Source organism: Tenrec ecaudatus, chromosome 2 (assembly GCF_050624435.1).
Source record: "Tenrec ecaudatus isolate mTenEca1 chromosome 2, mTenEca1.hap1, whole genome shotgun sequence".
Classification (NCBI taxonomy): Eukaryota; Metazoa; Chordata; class Mammalia; order Afrosoricida; family Tenrecidae; genus Tenrec; species Tenrec ecaudatus.
The window spans coordinates 143715455-143736840 of record NC_134531.1 but is presented as its reverse complement, the minus strand read 5'-3'; the positions used below and the strand labels follow the sequence as shown (position 1 = coordinate 143736840).

At 46.6% G+C, this 21386-nt stretch overlaps 1 protein-coding gene and 1 pseudogene across 1 annotated transcript in view; both read left to right on the top strand.

The window, feature by feature from the left end:
* KLHL3 (kelch like family member 3) overlaps nt 1-21386 on the top strand; it is a 137373-nt gene that overhangs the window by 12151 nt on the left and 103836 nt on the right. The window contains exons 2-3 of the mRNA XM_075541593.1: nt 3532-3651; nt 17481-17587. Coding sequence (XP_075397708.1) covers nt 3532-3651; nt 17481-17587 — 227 coding nt within the window. The remainder of the gene's footprint in view (nt 1-3531; nt 3652-17480; nt 17588-21386) is intronic.
* Nucleotides 10374-10921, top strand: LOC142441010 (ATP synthase F(0) complex subunit C2, mitochondrial pseudogene; annotated as a pseudogene).

Genomic DNA, 21386 nt, shown 5'->3' with positions numbered 1-21386 from the left:
TCCATAGTTCCCTGATCCATACCAAATTATAGTTTCATGTCTTGGCTTTTAAGACCTTCTACAGTTTGAAGACATCAATTACAATGACTGTTTATGGAGTGTTTTATCGTTTCTGGGTTTATCCCAGGAATACAAATCTGGCTTTGTATTAGGAAATATATTAATTTTATTAATCACAATATATATTACAGGGAAAAATGATCATCTCATTAGATACAGAAAAATATTTGATAACATTCAATATAACCATGATGAAAAACTCTTACTAAATTACAAATAGAATTTTCTTCATCTAATAAATAGCACTTGCTACAATCCTATAACAAACGCATAAAATGGGGAAATATTTGCAACATCTTTATAATCAGGGCTATGGCAAGAATATTTCACTCTTATCCCCTCGGGTCAATATTGTGCCCGCCTAGCTTGTGCAAAAGTTCTTTCAAAAAATAAATGACGCTAGGGTTAGGGTTAGGGTTAAAAAAATAGAAAAAAAAATAAATGACGCAATCACAAGATTGAGTAAACAAAGTGTGCTTATATGCAGATAACCCAACTGCCTATCGAAAATACTTACTGGAATCATCGCATATTTAGACATGGGAAGTTTTGGATTCAAAACCCATTGCATTTTAGGCAACGTGACAGTTCAAAAATAGAGTTTTAGTTACGCTACAGAGGAATTAATCTAATTTGTGTGTAAGTTCTTTTTTTAAAAATTATTTTTAAAATTTATTTTTTCGTGTGTGAGTTCTTTAGACTAAAACCAAAACCAAACCCATAGCCATCACGTCGATCTGACTCCAAGTAAACCCTTTTGATCGGGTCCTCAAACTTTTTAAAGCCAGTTCACTGTCCCTGAGACCCGTTGGTGGGCCGGACTATAGTTTTAAACAATCTATGAATGAATTCCTATGCACACTGCACATATCTTGTTTTCCAGTAAAAAAACAAACGGGGCAAAAACACCCGGCGGTCCTGGTAAATGTCCTCGGCTGGCCGCATGTGGCCCGCGGGCCTCAGTTTGAGGAGGCCTGCTCTAGAGGGTTTTCTGAAACTGTCAATCTTGTAAGAGAGTCGTGTCCTCTTTTTCCTGTGAATCACCCGGTGGGTTTGTACCACCAGCCCGACCCTGAACCAGAGCACCTCCAAAGTGCTCTTCTTCCATGTCATATCAGACACCAGGACTTCTTCTGAACTTTTAGAAATCATGCACATCTTGTACAACATGAACTGACCAATGGATAGATCAGAGTCTAGAAATAGGCCCTTGTCGTGTGTCTGACCAAGGTAGCATGAGGATGAGACAAATAAGCATCCAGTAAGGAGAACTATGCAAGTCAATTTATGAAATAAGGGCTTAAGTGCTAAAAGCAAGACTGCCAAACTTTAAGTCGAAAATAGATCTCTCTGGGCTTGGAGTAGAGAAGGCTCCTAACTACAAACAATTGTTTTGTGCATTTCGTGCCTCAAGTGTTTCATCTCTGCGCGGTGACTCATCACTGTGATCACATTTGCTGATCGGAGGTTTCTTTTACCTACTCAAGCTCTCCAGTCATTTGCCTTCATGTATCTCTTGATTTTTATCTTCCTGTTGAATGTGCCAATACTTAAGAGTCCCAGATCTAGATCTGTGTACTCTTTGGAACACTGTCTGAGCCACAGAAGTTCCCCCTTTTTCAGCCAGCTTCAAGGCTACATGGTGATAGCGTGACTAGAGGTGGCCACTGGAACACAACCCGAGAGTCTTAGAGTTGGAATGAGCTGCACCTCCCCTGACACAAACAAGAGGAACAACAATAGCAATGAAACCGAGCCTCGTTGATGCCAACTCCTGGCAACTCTACGTTTCAGACTAGAAGTGTGCTCCCTGCTAGGGTTTTTTTTTTTTTTTTTTTTGGTGGTGGTGGGCTTTTTGGGCGAGGGTTTTCAATATCTGTGATGTTTTGGAAGTAAGTTGCCAGAACTTCTGAAGTGCCTCTGGGTAGATTTGAACCCCCCAAGTTTCTGTTTGTACACCCAGAGATCCCTACACAAGCAGAGGAGGTTTGGTTTCCATCGGCATAACCTGGTTAAGCCTGCCTGGCCTACAGAGGTCAAGCAGATGTTCCAGATTTGACTTTGGAGCAGCATGGTTTTGCCAGTTTGGGGAGAAAATTCTTTGCCTCTGTGCTTAGCCCTTTGATCTCTCCTTCCCTCACCCCCACCCCTCCCACCCCCAAACTGTGATGCTCAGGAGTAATTGGGCAGTTAGCTGGCATCCCATAGGCATTCGAGTGTTTTACTGCTGGATTTCGGTAAAAAGGATTTTGAGATTACGGCTAGTTGCCACCTGCTCATTTAGCCCACACAGATAGCCTTTCTGTCTACGTCGATAGCAATCCCTCCTCTTTCTCAGGGATTACAGTTTTCAAGGGCTTTGCTCTTGTGCCGCTGCCCTTCATAACTCAGCCAATGGAATCGTTCTGAAGCCTGGGTTGTTCACCGGCCTCCTGCCCCACTTCTCTGCTTAAAGCCCTTTGATGGCTCCTCATTGTTGAAGAATGAAATCCAAGCTCCTCAGCTTTGCCTGTAAGACGCTTCTAAGACTGCCCCTTTTAGTGTTTCCCTTTTTCACACACTTCGCTCTGTCATTTGTCTGAGCCGAACACAGTTTTTGGAGTCTCATTTTTTTCTCTAGCTCTTTGTGCACCCTGTTTCTTCCGCCTGCCATGCTTAGTCTTTTTATTTTAATTTTTCTTAATTTGGCTGTGATTTCTTAGTTCTTCCATCAGGTCTCAGTTTCCAGGAAGTTCTGTCTCAGCTTGCCGCCCTGGGACATTTGCCCCCCCTCTGTAGCTCCTCAGGAATTCAGTTAGAGAACTCAGGACATGATGTGCCAGTGTTTGCTCGCTTTTCTTCTTGGCTAAACTCTTAGCTTTGTGAGGGCAAGTGCCATGTCCTGCTTCACTGTGTGAATCCCTTACATTTATATCCACGGCCAGCCACACTTTGGGCGCTATCAAATACTTATTTCTTAATCATTTTATTGGGGGCTCATACAACCCTTCTCACAATCCATACATACATCCATTGTATAAAGCACATTTGTACATTCGTTGCCCTCATCATTCTCAAAACATTTGCTCTCCACGTAAGCCCCTGGCATCAGCTCCTCATTTCAAATGTTTATTGGAGGAACAAACATCCCTGTGCAGTAGTGAGTGACATCGGCTTAGTTCCCTCCCCTTCCACCCCTTCCACCTCCCTTGTTTTCAGGATGAAGGAGAGGGCTTTCTACAAAGTCACGCAAGAACCTAGTGGGAGAGGCTGATCTAGTACCTGGCCTCCTCCAGAGAAGTACATTTTCCATGGGAAAGTCCCGCGGAAATGCCTGACCCAGTGCACTCCTTCCTTAGTGAGTCTGTGGGGACAACAGACTGGCAGAGATGCCCTTGGTGGCGGATCATTGCGTGGACTTGGGGTAGTTGGACGAATGGGTTCACCGATGTGTGATGTGCTCTTTCCCCTCTGTTCCCTTCCTGTTCACAGCATCAAGCCGAGCTCCCAGCCTCCCGCGCAGGCCGGGGAGGATGAGAAGAACCAGCGGACGATCACGGTCAACCCTGCCCACATGGGGAAAGCGTTCAAGGTTATGAATGAACTGCGGAGGTACTTTTCCTGTCTTGCCTGTGCCCTTTCCAAGGAAACCTGCGGGGGGAGCGTCACCCGGGGCTGAGAACAGATGTCAGAACACCACTCCCAGCCAGTTATGACTCTCCCCGCCCACTCCCAGAGCGTCACTCGCTTGGTGACAGAAAGGATATGCCGGAAACCTCTCTCCCCTTCTCGTTCTCCCCTTTTGTATTTATTTAACACCTATCATTTCGGTGCTTAATCACCCGGGGGAAAGACTCCTTTATGGTTACAGCAGGCCTGTTAATAAATTTGACTTCCCATTGAGCCAGCTGCTTGAAGACCAATGATAGAATGATTGCGACGCCTACACACAACTGCAGATTAAAGATTAAGAATGCCACGCAGTTCCTTTCTGGCCTCCCGCGCGCCTTCCTGGGCCTGCACTTAGCTTGGCAAGACAGCCACACGGATGGCAGAATGCCTCAGTCGCTTGCATGTGATTACGTCTAGAGAAGAAAATCGATCACAAATGTGTCCCTCCCCTCTGATCTCCACAGGGCTGTGCAGGTCGTTTGTAAGGTCAGTTTGCATATTTGATGAGCTTGTCGGGAGGCAGCTTCAGGGACCTGGGTGTGTGTGTGCTTACAAAGCCCGCACAGTCTCTCCTTCACGGAGAGCTCAGGGCTCCCTGTGTCTATGCCATTATTTCTTGCTTACTTGGTTTTACTGTGAGCGGTGATCATCCGGCTCCGCCTTTCTCCCCTTGTTCGTGAGTAAGCTCTCTCAAGGCAGGGTCTGCTCTGAGTCAGCACCTGGCCCTTCACAGGCACTTCATTCATTCATTAAAGATGCCTTGAGGTACTGGGTGGGCCCTGGGATTGGTGGGGGGCAGGGCAGGGGAAGCAGCAGAGCAAAGTAAAAACCTGTCAGTGGGTCACTGGGAAGAGTATTGGTACAGTGTAAGCAGAAGGTGTCTGACAAGTGGTAGGCGTACAATAAAGATTTATTTCTTAAAGGGTGCTGTGGGAGCAAATAAGATGGTGACATCAGAGAAGGCTTCCTAAAGAGGGTGGTTCTAGAGCTGAATTTTGAACAAGAAAGAGTTAAAGAGGTGAAGTGTGATGGGGTGAGGAGGGGGCATTCCAGGGAGCGACAAGGGTGTGAAGGAGTTGAAGAAGCTTCACTTGAGTGGGGCACGGAACTGCTGTGAGCAAGTGTCCATTTCCCCATTTTTCTGCAGGGCATTAAAAGCTAAGTTAAACGAAATTTGCCTTATGCCGCACCGCTCACTTGTATTAGGCCTCCTGCCAGATTTCTTGCAAGCGCTCCGGAGAGCTGTCTTGTTCAGTGGACAGAGCTGATGGTCATGCCTGTGGGCATGTGCCTCATCACTGAAGAATTTATGTGTGTTGTGGTCTCACTGTGAAGGTACCTCATCCAGTTCACTTGTATGTGGCTTGTGTCCCTTGGCACATTTAAGACTCTAGGTCTTATTTTGCTCCCAGGTCGCCTTTTCCCCACCTAGTACAGGGACTTAACTCAATGGCATCTAACAAGAACACACAAGGACAATGGCCGTGCGGGAAGAGCTCAGGAAATAGATGGTGTTAGGTGCTGTCCAGTCAGTTCCAACTCACAGGGACCTTCCTTACGTGCAGTAGAAGGAAACACGGCCCAGTCCCCCGCCGCCCTCAGAAGTGTTAGGTCTGAACCATTGCTGCAACCACTGTGCCGATCTACCTGATCAAGGGCCCCATTCATTCATTCATTCATTCATTGCTGCCCCTCCACTTTTCCCAAGCTTGATGCCCTTCTCTAGGGCCCGGTCTTTCCTGAAAGTACATCTAAAGTACATGAGATGAAGTCTGGTCATCCTTGCCTCTTGGGAGCACTCTGACTGTACTGCTTGCAGTTTAGCAGTCCATGGTCCTTTGCGGATTCGTCACCAGCACTGGAGTTCAAAGGCAGCACATTTCTGTTGGCCTTCCTTATCCAGTGTCCCAACTCTCACCTGCGTACGAGGTGATTGAAAATGCTGAGACTTGCATTGGGCCCACCTTGGTCCTCACAGTGACAGCCTTGCTTTTCAACGCTTTGAAGAGGTTCGTGCAGCAGATTTACCGAGTGCAGCGTGTTGTTTGAGCTCTTGCCTGCTGCTGCCATGGGCACTCAGTGTGGGTCCAAGCAAGATGAAGTACTCGACAACTTCCACCTTTTCTCCTTTTATTATGGAGTTACCTATTGGTCCCGTGGGGAGGATCCGGGGCTTCTTTTCATTGAGTTATAATCCGCACCGAGGCTGCAATCCTTGATCTTCATCAGCCTGTGCTTCAGGGCGTCCTTACTTTCTGTAAGCAAGGTTGTGTCATCTCCAAATCCCAGGTTCTTAATAAGCGTTTCTCCCATCCGGAATTTGGTCAGGGAAGAGGTAGGCCCTCAGAATTCCTCCAGCCCTCCCTTTCCATCACTATCATTAATAAACAAGGACGACAACAACAACAACAAAAAAAACCCAAAAGAACTTAAAATAATCATCCTCCAAAGGCCTTGTTGCTTTGGTTGCAAGGTGCCAAGTTTTTCCATCTTTTACCAAGAGCATTGATGTGGACTTAAACTCTTCCAGTGGTCTTGGTCATCTCCTCTTTTGTATGAGTTAGTATTTGCCAAAGTCTGTTTTGCAGAATGTTGGGGGACAATGACCCTGTGCCTAAATGAGTTTGAAGAAATGCTGTCCACCCACCCACTCTATAGGACAGAATAGAACTGCCTCACATATTTTCAAAGGCTAACAATCTTTTTTTGTATATAGATATCAAAGCTTATTAGTGTTTACTAGGGCCAGTATACAGAGTGGGGGGTGGAGGGTAGCGGGGATGGAAAAACTACGTGGGTCATGGAATGGTACACTTGCAAACATATTCTTGTAATTGCTGTCAATTAGACTTAAACTTGTAAATAACTAATCAGGCAAAAGTTGTGTGATAATATACAAGAAGGCTTCAAAAAGTTTGTGGGAGGCTTCCATTATTTTAAACTTATTTGCAGTCACCACTGGGGCTATTTCTTGCTGATTTGTCTGCTGGCCCGCTCTTCCTCCTGCATGGCCAGGCGCAGGGCCTTCCTGGAACCTTGGAGGGCTGAGAGGTACTTGGTAATGTTGGCGAGGGCGATGCTGCTTTGTCCTCAATGGTCTCCAGGCCATAGTCAAGCTGCTTGGTCATCGTGGGAGAGCTTAAGTCAGGCTGGCCCTTGCTTTGAGCTGAAGAGGTGCAAGGAGTCTCAGGCAGAAGACACATCCGGGAGCGCTGACTATGAAGTGCTGAGGCCGCGGTTCTTCTCTGGCCCAAAGGCTGTCCATCTTTAAGGAAGCAAACGGTCACATCTTTCTCCCTTGGAGTGGCTGGCTGGCGGATTTGAGCCTCCAGCCTTTTGGTCCGCAGTTCAGTACTGAACCATGTGAACACCTTACAAACTTTGTGAAGTCCTGTAATCAATGAGCTTGTTTCACTGAGGGTCTCCCACACTTAATTGACTATGAACAACCAGTTCCAGTGAATGGGTTCTGGCCCATGGAGTCTCCCTGTGTGTTGGAGGAGAACGGGGCTCCTAAGGGTTTCAGTGGCTGACTTTTGGAAGTAGATCCTGATGTGTCTCAGTGTGGACTTCAACATCTTACCTTTAAGACAAGAGTAGTCCTTTGCACCGCCAGTGACTCCTACTTGACTGCCCTCAAACACCCCAGTGTCCACTGCCGTCGAGGGGACACCCAGCAACCCTATCAGGACTTTTGAGACTATACATCTTTATAGGAGTAGACAGCCTCATCTTCCCACCCCTGGAACAACTGGTGGGTTTGAACCACCGACCTTGTGGCTGACAGTTTAACACTTATCCCACAGCGCCACCAAGGATCCTTCCCATTTGACTATAGAACCTCTTATTTTGTTGTTCTATAGATGCCCGGTGGTTTGTGAAGCTTGCTTTGGGAATATACCAGGAATCATCATTTGCCGAAATTCAAGTCAGTAATCTAGATCTTCCTCTATTTGTCTAGATTGTGATAAATTCTCAATCTGTATGTGTTTGGGCTGTGAAATTTTAGTTTAAGTTTAGACGCAGACGATTACATTTTTTTTTAAGTAAAAGATCGTTTTATTGGGGGCTCTTACACCTCTTTTAACAACCCATCCGTACATCATTTGTATCAGGCATATTTGTACATATGTTGTCATCATTCTTTTCTAGACATTTACTTTCTGTTGAGCCCTTGGCATCAGTGGCGCCCCCCGACCTCTTGATCATCAGTTATTATTATTTTCATATCTCACACCGACTGCTGTCTCCCTTCCCCATGGTTTCTGTTGTTCCTCCCCCTGAAGGGGAGTGCGTGGTTATGTGTCGATCATTGTGATTGTATGTTTCTATCAGAAAATGTAGAAAAGAAAGGGTATATGTAAGTCAGTCATCCCTTTGTTGAATATCTTTTTTTAAAATGTATGTCTCAAGCTGACTTTTTCTCTTCCCCCTGTATCGTGTAAATTTCCTGTCTGAGATTTTTGGATAACGCAATGTAACCCCACTCCAGCATTTTTAAAGTAGATGCGTGATATTCCTCTTGCATGGTTTATTTTTCCGAGGTGTTTCCAGTCCCTCATGTAAGTAATACCTACGGTGATTGTCTTTGCAGCAGTGCACATAGGGGTTGCAAGCATGTGCTTGTGAAGCAGTGGAAGCTGGCAGCCTGGCTTCACATCTTAGCTCTAGTGCTGACTAGCTAGCTATGGGACTGGACAAGTGAATTCAAGCCTTTGGCTTCACTTTTGCCATCTATGAAAGGAGGGAAAAATGGTGCCAGTGATACGGGGTTGTTGTGAGCATTAAACGAGGGAAGTGTCACTAGGACAGCGACAGCACATGTATCACTGCTGTTAAAGTCACGTGCACATAAGTGATTGCTTTTATAGAACTAATGCCTAGATGTTGGACTGCTAATTTCAATAGCGGCAGGATCAGCAAACATTTGTTGTGTAACTTTATAGTAATCATATCTGCTCCTTAGGTATTATTGGGAGGTGAGGGGACACACACACACACACACACACACACACACACACACAGCATTCTGTAAATGTTAACTATCTGATGATGACGTGCTAGGTTACAGAACCACGGCAGCCAATAAGGGACTCCGAGCCCTTCCAACGAGGCTTGCATTCTATGAGGCTCAAAAGGTCCATCTGAATCTAAGTGTTTTGATAGGCAATTACGTGGCTAATTTCTCACAATGAGAGTGGAATGACTAAGAAGGAGCATAAAGGGCCTGAACAGATCATACTGATTTGGGCAAGTTTGATGGGGGCCAGGACATACTTTGCTTTGACATGGGCTAAACGCATTGTGCCATTCACGGATGAAGCGAATGCCACGCTACATGCTATTCCAGGGACCTGGGTGATTCTTTTGCATTGTTTAGAGCCCCATCCCCCCTTCACTCAAGTTTAAGCTATTTTGGCTCAAGCACCCATGTTCTTTGCAATTTATGAATCACACAATTGAGGAGTTTTTGTATTCTTTTTCATTCCAGCACAGAGAATGGGCCGTTGGCATAGTAACCACCCAGCCTTTCCTCTTCTTTTGCACTTGACTCTGCTCTGGTCAGACCACAACTGTTTCTGGGCAGCCACGCCCTGGTGGCCCCTTGGCTTCTGCCGTACCCTCTGGCCAGCCGGTGGGGTTGTCGTCCCTCCTGGGACTAGAACACCCTGACCAGGCCTGAAAAGGAGGGGAAGGCAGGATGGGGCAACCAAGGAGAAATTAGAATCCAGAGACATCTTGCCAATTGAATCCGGACAGTTTTAACCTCTCATTTTACCATTGCAAGTAGTTTTTTTTCCCTCAGTCCGCCACTAGGCCTTTATTACATCTTGGCCCTTTGCTTTCTGTATTATTTATTTGTTGATTGGCAGCAGCCTTACTGAGCTGCAACTCACATAGCACACAGTTTACCCACTTACAGGGCTCGATTTCCCAGCTCTGAGTGAACCCACAGAGCTGTGAAACCTCCTGGTGTTCCCTGCTGTGCCTTAGTCTGTGTGCTGACCTGCTTTTTCCTTCTTACCACCATCCCTGTTGAGCGCTAACCTGCCTTTTGTCTTTGCCCATTTAAATGTCAGCCAATCACAATCTTTTTTTTTAGGACATTTCATCACTCTGAAAAGAAACTTTATACCCTTTAGAAGTCACTTACCCACTCCAATGCCCTCATTCCCTCCTCCTCCATCACACGCCAAGGAATCTAGTCCGAATCTTAGTAACCCTACAGGACAGGGCAGAACTGCCCCCTGTGGACCTTTCAGACCCTGACTCTTCATGGAAGTAGAAAGCCTCATTTTTTTCCTTTATTTTCCTTCTAATGAGCAGTTTGCAGTTAGCAGCCCAAATCATAACCACTGTGCCCCAGGGCTGGCCACTCTAGGCACGCCCTAATCTCTACTCTCTCTCTGTGTCCACTTACCCATTCTAGACAGTTCATACTAAGTGGAACCATACAGTCTGTGGCCTTTGGTGACTGTTTCTTACACTTAGAATGAGCTTTATAAGGTTCACTCATGCTACAGTATGCACCAGTACTGCATTCCTTTCTTCGTTGCCATAGTGATTGTGATGAAACGAGCAACTTAAACGTTTCCATTTTAACCATCGTCAAGTGTAATTCAAGTGGCATTTCTTCTTTAAAACAAATTTTTCCGGTCTTCTCTGCACTAGGAGCAGCTCGCCTGCTACTGCCCCTCACCCCCTAAAAATGTACGCCTGCGCCAAATTCGTCTCCACCCCTTCCTTGGTCAGGAGCACCTCCCAGCTGCTTAGCCGACCACTGTCTGTTTTGGTGCAGAAACGGCCAGAGACACTGACAGCCGAGCGCTTCAGCAGCTGGACAGCCCCACGTCCCCTGACCTCGCTCATCCCTAGTCGCAGCTTCCAAACCAGCGCCCTCTCCAGGGACATTGACACAGCCGCCAAGTTCATTTGGGCCGGGGCTGCCACAGTTGGAGTGGCCGGCTCTGGAGCTGGCATTGGGACTGTGTTTGGGAGCCTCATCATTGGTGATGCCAGGGACCCTTCTCTGAAGCAGCAGCTCTTCTCCTACGCCATCCTGGGCTTCGCCCTCTTGGAGGCCATGGGGCTTTTCTGCCTGGTGGTGGCCTTCCTCATCCTCTTCGCCATGTGAAGGAGCCTGCTTCACCTCCCAGAGTTCTCTGTCCCGCGCCTCGTCTGCCCTATATGTCTGCTTTCCCTGCACCTCCCCAGGTAGCCCGGGGAAAGAAATTGGCTCAGGGTTTGACAGAGGGAACACAAATAAATACTGTATTCATAAAGATGTTTCTTGAGTAAAAAAAAACAAAAAAAACAACAATTTTTTCCAACTGCATTAATCACCTTCACAGTGTTGTGCATCTGTCATATTCTGTTTCCAAAACCTTTTCGTCACCTCACGCAGACACTCTTGTCTCTTAAGCAGCAACTCTCAATACCAGCAGTTCTCAACCTGTGGGTTGCGACCCCTTTGGGGGTCAAACGACCCTTTCACTGGGGTCGCCCGATTCATCACAGTAGCAAAATGACAGTGATGAAGTAGCAACGAAAATAATGTTATGGTTGGAGGTCACCACAACACGAGGAACTGTACGAAAGGGTCGCGGCACGAGGACGGTTGAGAACCGCTGCCCTATTCCCTCCTTGCCTTTTCGTTGCTGAATGAGGTCTCATTGTATGAAGGTGCACGTGTCTGTCCATTCATCAGGTGGTAGACACTTGGTTGTTTCCACTCTTGGGCTAGTATGGATGATGTTGCTATGAACATGTGTGCACACGGTATCGTGTGAAGACCTGTTCTCATGTCTTTTGGGCACCTACTAGAAGTTTGCTGTTACTTTGGGTCGTCTCATAAATCGACGGTTCACCTCTTACCGAGGCCGTTTTCCTGAGTGGCTGGGCCGTTTCGCATTTTCTCAGCACTGCACTGTGTCAGGGTTCTGAGATTTCATGGTTCCACCATCACTTGGTGTTGTCTGCCTTTTGTATGGCAGCCATCCCAGTGGGTATGAAAGAACCCCGGTGGCGTGGCGGCTTATGAATTGGGCTGTTAACTTGCAAGACCAGCAGTTCAAAACCACCAGTGGGAGAAAATGAAGGCTTTTTGTCCCTGTAGAGATTTACAGCCTAGGAGACCCAAAAGGACAGTTTTGTTTTGCCTTTTAGGATCACTATGAGTCAGAATTGACTCAACGGCGGTGAATTTTCTGTTTTTTTTTGTTCATTTGCATTTCCCTGGTTTAAGATGTTGAACATTGTTTCATGTATTTGTTGGCCATTTGTTTATCGTGTTTGAGGAAATGCCTAGCCAAGTCTTCCGCTATCCTTACCCCCCACCCCCCCACTTTGGCCAATTTTTAAATTGGGTTGTTGTTAAGTTCTTCATCTGCCTAGATACAAGTCCCATGTTCGATACATGGCTTGCAAACGTCTTCTCATCTTCGGTGGGTCGTCTTTTCACTTTCTTTATGGTGTCCTCTGAAGTGCAAAGTTTAAAGATTTGTGATGGTTTAATGAATCTGCTTTTTCTCTTTTTCTATTATTATTGTTTGTACTTTTGATATTGCATCTCGAAGTCATGTGGATTTACTTCTATGTTGTCTTGTGAGAGTTGAATAATCCTAGACCTTACACTTGGGTCTTTGATCCATTTTGAGTTACCTTTTCCTTACGGTCCGAGGTCAGGGTACAGCTTCATTCTTTTGCATGAAGATATCCAATTGTCCCAGCACCCTTTGCCTGCTTGCTCCCAGTTGAATTTATCTGGGTACTCTTGTTGCAAGTCAATTGTCCCCGAAAAGAAGTGTCTCAAAGAATCCTGGTAAATGGAATAGGACTGCTCATAGACAATGCCTGACGTCAGACCTGCCTCTTCTATGTGGAGCAGGTGTGCAGACCCCGGCTTCCTGTCTGTGTCTCCTTAACTTTTTTTTTCTAGGGAAAAGCATACTTAAACTTTTTGGCAAGTTTTTCTTGGGTTCTTTGCAGGGTGTGAGTTTCTCTGTCCTTAAGATTATACTTTGCTTGTGATTTACAAATAAATATCTTGTCCCTTTCCCATTTGTTTGAGAATTGTTCACCACTTCATTAGGGAGAGCTTTTGCTCGCTGATCTTCGTTTATTCAGTGCTTGACATTGAAAATGTGTCCAGCGTTTCTGATCCCTCCGTGTCAACACTTATTGAGGTACTGGTTGCCAAAGCAAACACAAACAAGCCCCCTCCCCACCCACCCCCCCATGCAAGCTACTCTTAGACAGCAGTGCTAACTCCATTTTCTCAGAAAAGTTATTAATAGAAGTGAAAATGCCCATGATAAGCTTGCTTCTCTTAGGGATACTTTTTAAAAAAGTGAATGTGAGTCTGTTCCAAGATGACAGGTGCAGTCCCGTATGGTTGGTGTCCCAAAGATCCTTCGACAGGTGAGAAAGCTGCAGTGAGGTCGTTTGTCTTCAGAGAGGCCATTCTTGCCCCTCCACCTGCCCCAGATAGAGCTAAGCTGCCTTTCTCTCTTCCCATTCCAAGCGTTCACCAGTCAGGAGGCATTGTGCTACAGTGGATAGAGCTCTATATCCAGTCAAGGGAACTGGAGTCAAGATTCAGCCGTCTGTGGCTTTGCCCAAATCACTAATTCACCGAGCCTCACAGGCCAGATGATCTCTAAGTGCGTTGGCAGTTCTAGCCGTCTCAGGCTTTGTGATCTTATTATGCCTCTGATAAGTGAGCCTGAGCACATATATATATATATATTTTTTCTGTTTTTTTAAATTTATTTATTTTTAATTTTAACAATTTATTGGGGCTCATACAATTCTTATCACAGTTCATACATATACATACATCAATTGTATAAAGCACATCTGTACGGTCTTTGCCCTAATCATTTTTTTCTCCTCTTTTCTTTTTTTACATTTTATTAGGGACTCATAAAACTCTTATCACCATCCTTACATATACATACATCAATTGTATAAAGCACATCCATACATTCCCTGCCCCAATCATTCTCAAGGCATTTGCTCTCCACTTAAGCCCCTTGCATCAGGTCCTCTTTTTTTTTCCCCTCCCTCCCCTCCCTCATGTGCCCTTGGTAATTTATACATCGTTATTTTGTCATATCTTGCCCTATCCGGAGTCTCCCTTACCCCCTTCTCTGCTGTCCCTCTCCCAGGGAAGAGGTCACATGTGGATCCTTGAAATCAGTTCCCCCTTTCCAACCCACTCACCCTCCACTCTCCCAGCATCGTCCCTCACACCCTTGGTCCTGAAGGTATCATCCACCCTGGATTCCCTGTACCTCCAGCTCTCATATGTACCAGTGTACAGCCTCTGTCCTATCCAGGCCTGCAAGGTAGAATTCGGATCATGGTAGTTGGGGGGAGGAAGCATCCAGGATCTTGGGGAAAGCTGTGTTCTTCATCGGTACTACCTCGCACCCTAATTAACCCATCTCCTCTCCTAAATGCTTCTATGAGGGGATCTCCATTGGCCGACACTTGGGCCTCGGGTCTCCACTCTGCACTTCCCCCTTCATTTAATATGGTATATATATACACATACATATACACATATATACACATACATACACACAATTATATCGTTGTGTTTTGTTTTTTTTTTGCATGATGCCTTATACCTGGTCCCTTGGCACCTCGTGATCGCACTGGCCGGTGTGCTTCTTCCATGTGGGCTTTTTTGCTTCTGAGCTTGATGGCCGCTTGTTCACCTTCAAGTCTTTAAGACCCCAGACACTATCTCTTTTGATAGCCGGGCACCATCAGCTTTCTTCACCACATTTGCTTATGCACCCATTTGTCTTTGGCGATCCTACCATGGAGGTGTGCAGTCAATGATATGATTTTTTGTTCTTTGATGCCTGGTAACTGATCCCTTTGGGACCACTCGATCACACAGGCTGGTGTGTTCTTCCATGTGGACTTTGTTGCTTCTGAGCTAGATGGCCGCTTGTTTATCTTCAAGCCTTTAAGACCCCAGTCACTATCTCTTTTGATAGCCGGGCACCATCAGCTTTCTCCACCACATTTACTTGTTCACCCACTTTGGCTCCAGCCGTTGTGTCGGGAGAGTGAGCATCATAGAGTTCCAATTTAATAAAAGAAGGTATTCATGCATTGAGGGAGTGTTTGAGTAGAGGCCCAAGGTCCTTCCGCCACCTTAATACTTGACCTATAAATATAGACACATAGATCTATTTCCCCATCCTCCTATATATATTTGCATGTACATGTCTTTGTCTAGACCTCCATGAATGCCCTTTGACTCCTAGCTCTTTCCTCCATCTCCCTTGACTTTCCTCCTGCCCTACTACCATGCTTCATCGCCACCTGGGCTAGAGTATACCTCTTCTCTAAGCAACCTTACCCTTGATCATTTCCCACCATGCCTGCCACTCCCCCTTCTCTACCCTTTGGTGTCCCATGTTTTTCCCTTGTCCCTGGGTTTGTTAACACCACTTCCTTACGCCCCCTACCCCCCACCCCACCCCAAGTCCCACCGGAACTGTCGGTCCCGTTGTTTTTCCTCCAGATAGTTCATCCAGCCTGTCCTATTCAGACAGACCTGTGGAGTTACTAACATGCACAAAAACAAGACAGAGGAAAACAAAGCAACAGTATTCAACCAGACAACAAAAACAACAAAAACAAACCACTGACAAAGAACAGAATAAAACAGTTCACAAGAGAAAAGCTTGTAGTTAGTTCAGGGATCGTTTGCTGGCCCTTAGGAGTGTTTTCCAGTCCAGTCTGTTGGGGCTCCACGCCCTGGCCCCAAAGTCCACTTTCAGCATTCCCTGGGGACCTTGCCACTCCATTCCCTTGCTGTTCCGCCGCACTCCCCCAGTGCTTTGCCTCGGTGTGGTGGTATCAGGTCAGGTGCAATTCCCACACTGTGTCTCCGGTGCTGTCCCCTGTATCGCCCTTAGTCACTGAGGGGCATCATGTCTCATAGTAGGGCCAGCCATGTTGTTCTCTCTGTGGACTGGCTGCTCTACTCAGGAACATCATCATCACGGCCTGGTGGGCCAGGCTGTGCTCCACTCTCTCCTCCTGCCCCTTCGTCTGCTCCCGTGGAGCACATATATATATTTTTTCGTCTCACTTCCTTCCATTTTATTCTCTATTTTACTCAAAAAGATCATATATATATATATATATTTTTCTATATTTTAATGGTAGACGGTGACTTAATGTGCTGCCCGCGGGATGGGAGATCTCGATCTTCTTAGTTATCTGCTAGCCCTGGCAAATTCATTCATTCGTTTCAGCATTCTCACACTTACCCTAGTCATGACCCCAGACTTCTGAGACCACTGCAGTGTGGTTCACTCCTGGCGGATCACCATCGAAATCGGTTTGTTCTCCTATCTTTCTTTCTACCTCCAGCGCTCTAATCCACAGGAGGGTGGTGATCAGGGTGCCATAGAAGTTCAGAGTATGGGCTTTGAGCTTCCTCGGCTTGTATTCAACTCTACCTTCACTGGTCTCTTTCTGTATGACCACGGGGAAGTTATTTAACATCTTACCCACCCCAAACTCCTGCCATCGTGTTAATTCTGACTCAGTGAAACTATGTAGGGTTTTGGAAGCTGTAAATCGTTACAGGATGAGATAGCCTCATCTTTCTCCAGTGGAGGATCTGGTGGGTTTGAACCATTGACTTTGCTGTGAGCTCCCCAATGCTTGCTCAGAAGCTACTTACTCAGTAGCTGCCCAATGCTTACCCAGGAGTGCCACCAGGGCTCCTTCAACGCATAATTTCAATGTTACTGTAACGAGATCACAACATAATAGAACTAACCTTGGGAAGAATGGGAATTCCAGAACACTTCATTGTGCGCACAGAGAACCTGTACGTGGATCAGAGGCAGTTCTGGGAACAGAACAAGGGACTACTGCGTGGTTTGAAATCAGGAAAGGTGTGTGCCGGGTTGTTTTGGGTAAGACCATACTGAAGACAACTTCTTTCAGAATTTACAGGGTCGCAGGGTGGAGCGCGAGTAAAAAGGTAATTAATTACAGGACTCTTGTTCACGGCAATGGCTGGGGTTGGCCCACATCTGTTGGGCACACTGCTCCTGCAGAGGTGGTCTTCTTGATGGTAATGCTAAATCTAGGTAGGAAAAGAAATACCAGCGTCCTGATGATCTAGTGCGACTCGGGGGCACATTTGGGGGGTGGTGTAGTGGATCCCTTGGGATATTGCTGATACTAGCTCTCATGGCGGCAGGTTCTCCCCTCAGCAGCAGGTTCCTGGGCCTCAGTGTTCATTCATTGTTCAGCCGACAACCCCAAGCCTTTCCACCACCCTGAGCTGCTCTCTCCCTAACTTCCCTCAGAGCTGACGGAATCGGGGAACACAGAGCTGAAGACCAGTCACCCAACCAAACGAAACTCACTGCTGTGGAGCCCAGTCTGACTCTTAGTGACCCTGTAGGACATCATAGAACATCCCCGTGGGTTTCTGTGACTGTAACACTTGATGAGTGTAGAAAGCCTCGTTTTTCGCCTGAGGAGCGGCTGGTGGTTTTGAATTGCTGACCAATGAAGGGGCCCTGGAGTTGCTACCATAATGTAATTGGATCTCACTGTGTGCCTTTGAAAATCATGAATTCCAGGCTGATCAGGGACTTGGAAAAGTTGAAAAGCTTATCCCTGCCTAACTGGAAGTTGGACACATCCCTTGTACGACTGGGGCCGGGGATCGTTGGCGTTTTGACACACCCTGATGTTCTTTTCGTGATGTCTTACAGTAAGCAGCTGCTATGTGACGTGATGATTGTAGCAGAAGATGTCGAGATCGAAGCCCACCGTGTGGTCCTGGCCGCCTGCAGCCCCTACTTCTGTGCGATGTTCACAGGTATGGTGAAGGCAGACAAGAGCGTGCAGTTCTGGGGCTGGGACTTTGCTGGGAGAATGTTGTGGGTGATGGCACGAGGCGGGGCAGGCAGGAGGAGGAGCAGCGTCTGTGTGTACCCCGGATACTTTGCTATGCATTGAAGGACTCCATGGCCGTAGCTCAGCCGGGCCAGCTTTATATCTAGCCCCTTTCCCCACTTGTTCCTTGGCAAAGTAGACGGAGGTCGAATCTTGGAGTCTGTTAGTTTTCAAACTTCGGCATTGGAATCCAGTGGGGTGCTTGTTACAGATGTAGACTCCTGAGCTCATCCCCCAGCCTCTTGTCATTCTGTAGCTGGGGGAGGGACTCCTGAGGCTGAGCGGAGAGAGGGGACGTGCCATCTGTCACACAATGAATGGGTGGCTCTTGGCTTCATGACTTCCTGGCTGAGTGCTCAGTCAGTTGGCCTACGGCTTGTCCTTCCTTAGCCGTACCTTCAAAGTAGGGCCATGGGGCCCCTCTAGCCCTCGCAGGGCTGTGAAAGAGAATTGGACAAAGTGCCAGTGGGGTTTGGAGCAATGAGCCATCATTTGGCATTCCGTTTCAGTGCCTTTGTAAACTCTCCAGGGATCTGATTCCTAGGCATGCCCCATAGCCTCCTTGTGCAACTAGTCCGGGGCTGAATGCCCCGAACCCCGTGGGCTGAGCTTCCTGCCTGTTGTTGCCCACAATTTACTTAGTCACGGTGTGTCTGGAAGTCACTGCTGACTGAAGGAGAACATCTGATTGTGTTTGGGCCTACCCCCAGCCCGGGTGAGATGATCTTTCCACATTTCCACCAGTACTCTGTGCTCATTGTGAGCATGGGGACTAACTCTATGCTCTGGTTGGTCTGTTGTCTGGAGTGTCTGCAATGCCCATGTTCTGGTCACTCGTGTAAGTTTTCTGCTCCAATGCCTTGTCTTTAGAGAGGCCTCCTCTCTTAGCACCCTAGCCATAGTTTCAACACCTTGTTTCTTTGTATCTCGTACCTTGGCTTTATATATGTTTCTTTCTAATAGTGATCACTCACTGAAATCATTCTGGTTGGTTCCTTTTGTGTTGTTTATCCCTCTGTCTGCATTAGAAGATAAACGGTGTGGACAGGGGCCTTGTTGGACTTGTTACTGTATCCTCAACACCTGGAACACAGCCTATAGGTACTCATTTATTTTGAATAAGTGAATGAATGATCTCCCATATTTGGCTGTGAGATGTGGGTACTTGGGAACCGTATCTAGCCATTGTTAAATCCTCAGTGTCCAGCAACTATAACCTATTGTCATCTCATTGATTCTGACTCATAGTGACCCTAGAAGACAAAGTCGAACAGCCTGGTCATGTTTTAAAGGCTGCACATCTCTGTAGAAGTAGATGGCTGGTGGGTTCAAACAGTTGACTTTTCAAGTAGCAGCTGTGGATGCTTAATAACGGCACAACCAGGCTTCCTTAGTACCCATCACTCAAACTCACACGGCGTCTACAGGACAAGGTAGAACTGTCCCTGTGGATTTCTGAGACTTTAACTCTTTTACAGGAGTAGAAAGCCTCATCTTTCTCCCTTGGAGTGGCTGCTGGTTTTGAACTGCTGACCATGTGGTTAGCAGCCCAACTGGTAACCACCACACTTTCAGGACTCCTTAGTGCCTAGCACTCCAAAGCCACTGCCATCCCAGTCAGTTCTGACTCATGGCGACCCTACAGGACAGGGTCGAACTGCCGCTGTGGGTTTCCAGGACTGCAATTCTTTCTGGGAGTAGAACCCCCATCGTTTTTTTTTTTTTTAATATGTTTGTTTCTTTTTCTTTTCTTTTTTTAAACAGTTTTATTAGCATTTTATCCACATATCATACAATTCAATAGTTCACTCATAACAAGAAGAGTTGTACCATTGTACTAATACTCAATTCTAGAAAATTTTTTTCTTCCTTGTAGTTATTGTTAACTCATGTAATTTTTTTCTAATCGTGGTAGAAATATGCATAACAGAACCGTCTCCAACCCCACGACTTCTGCTTGTGTAAATCAGGTCATTGATGATTCGCTTCATACTGTGCAGCCACTATTGACATCCTTTCCCAAGTATTCTACCACCACTGACATAGACTCGATGCCTCCTCAGCAAACGCCCTTTCCCCGTCACCTGTGTTAACCATTGGTCAAGTCTGCTTTCTTTCTTTCTTTTTTCTTTTTTGCTTTTCCAGATATAGTATTCACATTTCCTATACTTCCATGGTTAAATTGCTTGTGAAATGAGTTATGCAATCTCAATCAGTTCTAGTGCTCCCCCCCTCCTGCATTCAATATTTGCTCCCTAAGTCCCCTCACCTTCTCTGCTTCCCACCCCCACCGCCCCTCTGAACCCTTGCCTCAGTTATTATCTATCTGCATCTACTCCCTCTGTGCTCCACAGACTGGGAGCCCCAACAGAAACATACAAAACCAAACCAAAATAAAGTGGGAAGGATGAAATAATAATGATACACAGATAAAAATCCAAATAATGGGGAAGAAAGAAAAGACCACCATCAGTATTTAAAAAGCCAGGGAAGAAATTTTTGTCATGGAACAAGCAAGAAATACTTGAATAACAACAGAAAAAAAAAAGGAAAGAAAAATACTTGAACAAATTCAGGTTGGGTCAAGAGGGAGGTGAACTGACCAAGTATCAAGTTCTTCGAGCCAGCATAATCAAGTTTACAATGATTTCTATCTGAGAATAAAGCTGTTTGAGACCCTTGCTTTGGCGAGAGGGGATCTGCCAGAGGCTTAGTCTGACTAGCTACTGTGCAGATGGGTTCCGGGCTCCCTCTGTCCTCCATCACTTCCCACAGATTATAAAGCCCACCCTCCTCCCGGTGCCCCTCACAGGACCTAGTATTGAGCAGGTGCTGGCTAAGTGCAACTGGACAGGAGGAACATAGGTATAAGAATGGGTGCCTCGAGGGACGTTTTCACACCGCCGCTGAGGAGCGACAGTGGTCCTTGTTGGGAGCACCTGAGATGTCCTCCCCAGGTCGCCCTTCGCTCATGTGCAGGTGGCTCGTGCCAGAGCTGTGCCTCTGATAAGTGAGCAAACCACTGCTTACCTCTCGTCAGGGCCTCGCCCAGGGTTCTGCGTAGCGAAGCTTGGGAAACAACCTGTCTTACTACATGGACATTTGAGCCGCAGTCTCCCTGACTAAGGGCAATCTCTTTCTCTCATACATTCTCCTCAGACTAGCAGCAAACGTTTTCTCTTACTGTTTATCTTCTCTCCCTCTTTCATCTCCCTTTTGAAAATAATTCATCTTTTCTGCAACAGTTCTTTGCCTCGCTCTTCCAGTCATTGTGTGTGTGTGCATGTGTGTGCGCGTGCGTGCGAGGTGTAGGAAGTCCTGTGTTGAGAGGAACTGTTGGCAACTGTGATGCATTGTAGCCCCGGTTCCATTTCCGCCACTGAATGTGCCTCTGAGGGCAGTGGAGACACCTCGGCGAGCACAAGGCACCAGTAGAAACTGCGAATAAAGGTGCTGCTGGGGCAGGTATTGGATTCTAGTCGTCGAAGGGGGAAGGGAACCAAGAGAAAAGCAAAGCAAAGCAGTTGACTGTGATGCTTATGCTCACCCTCCTGCCGAGCCTGGCGTTACACTAGACTTATGTCCGTTCTCCCTCACATGATGGGAGAGACTAAAAGTATGTGGGAAAATGGAATTGAAAAGGTCACGGACTTTCCCATAGACTTTTGACACCTCCCGCACAGATTCGCAGTAGAGCGAAAAGGAGACAATATGGGTAAGCA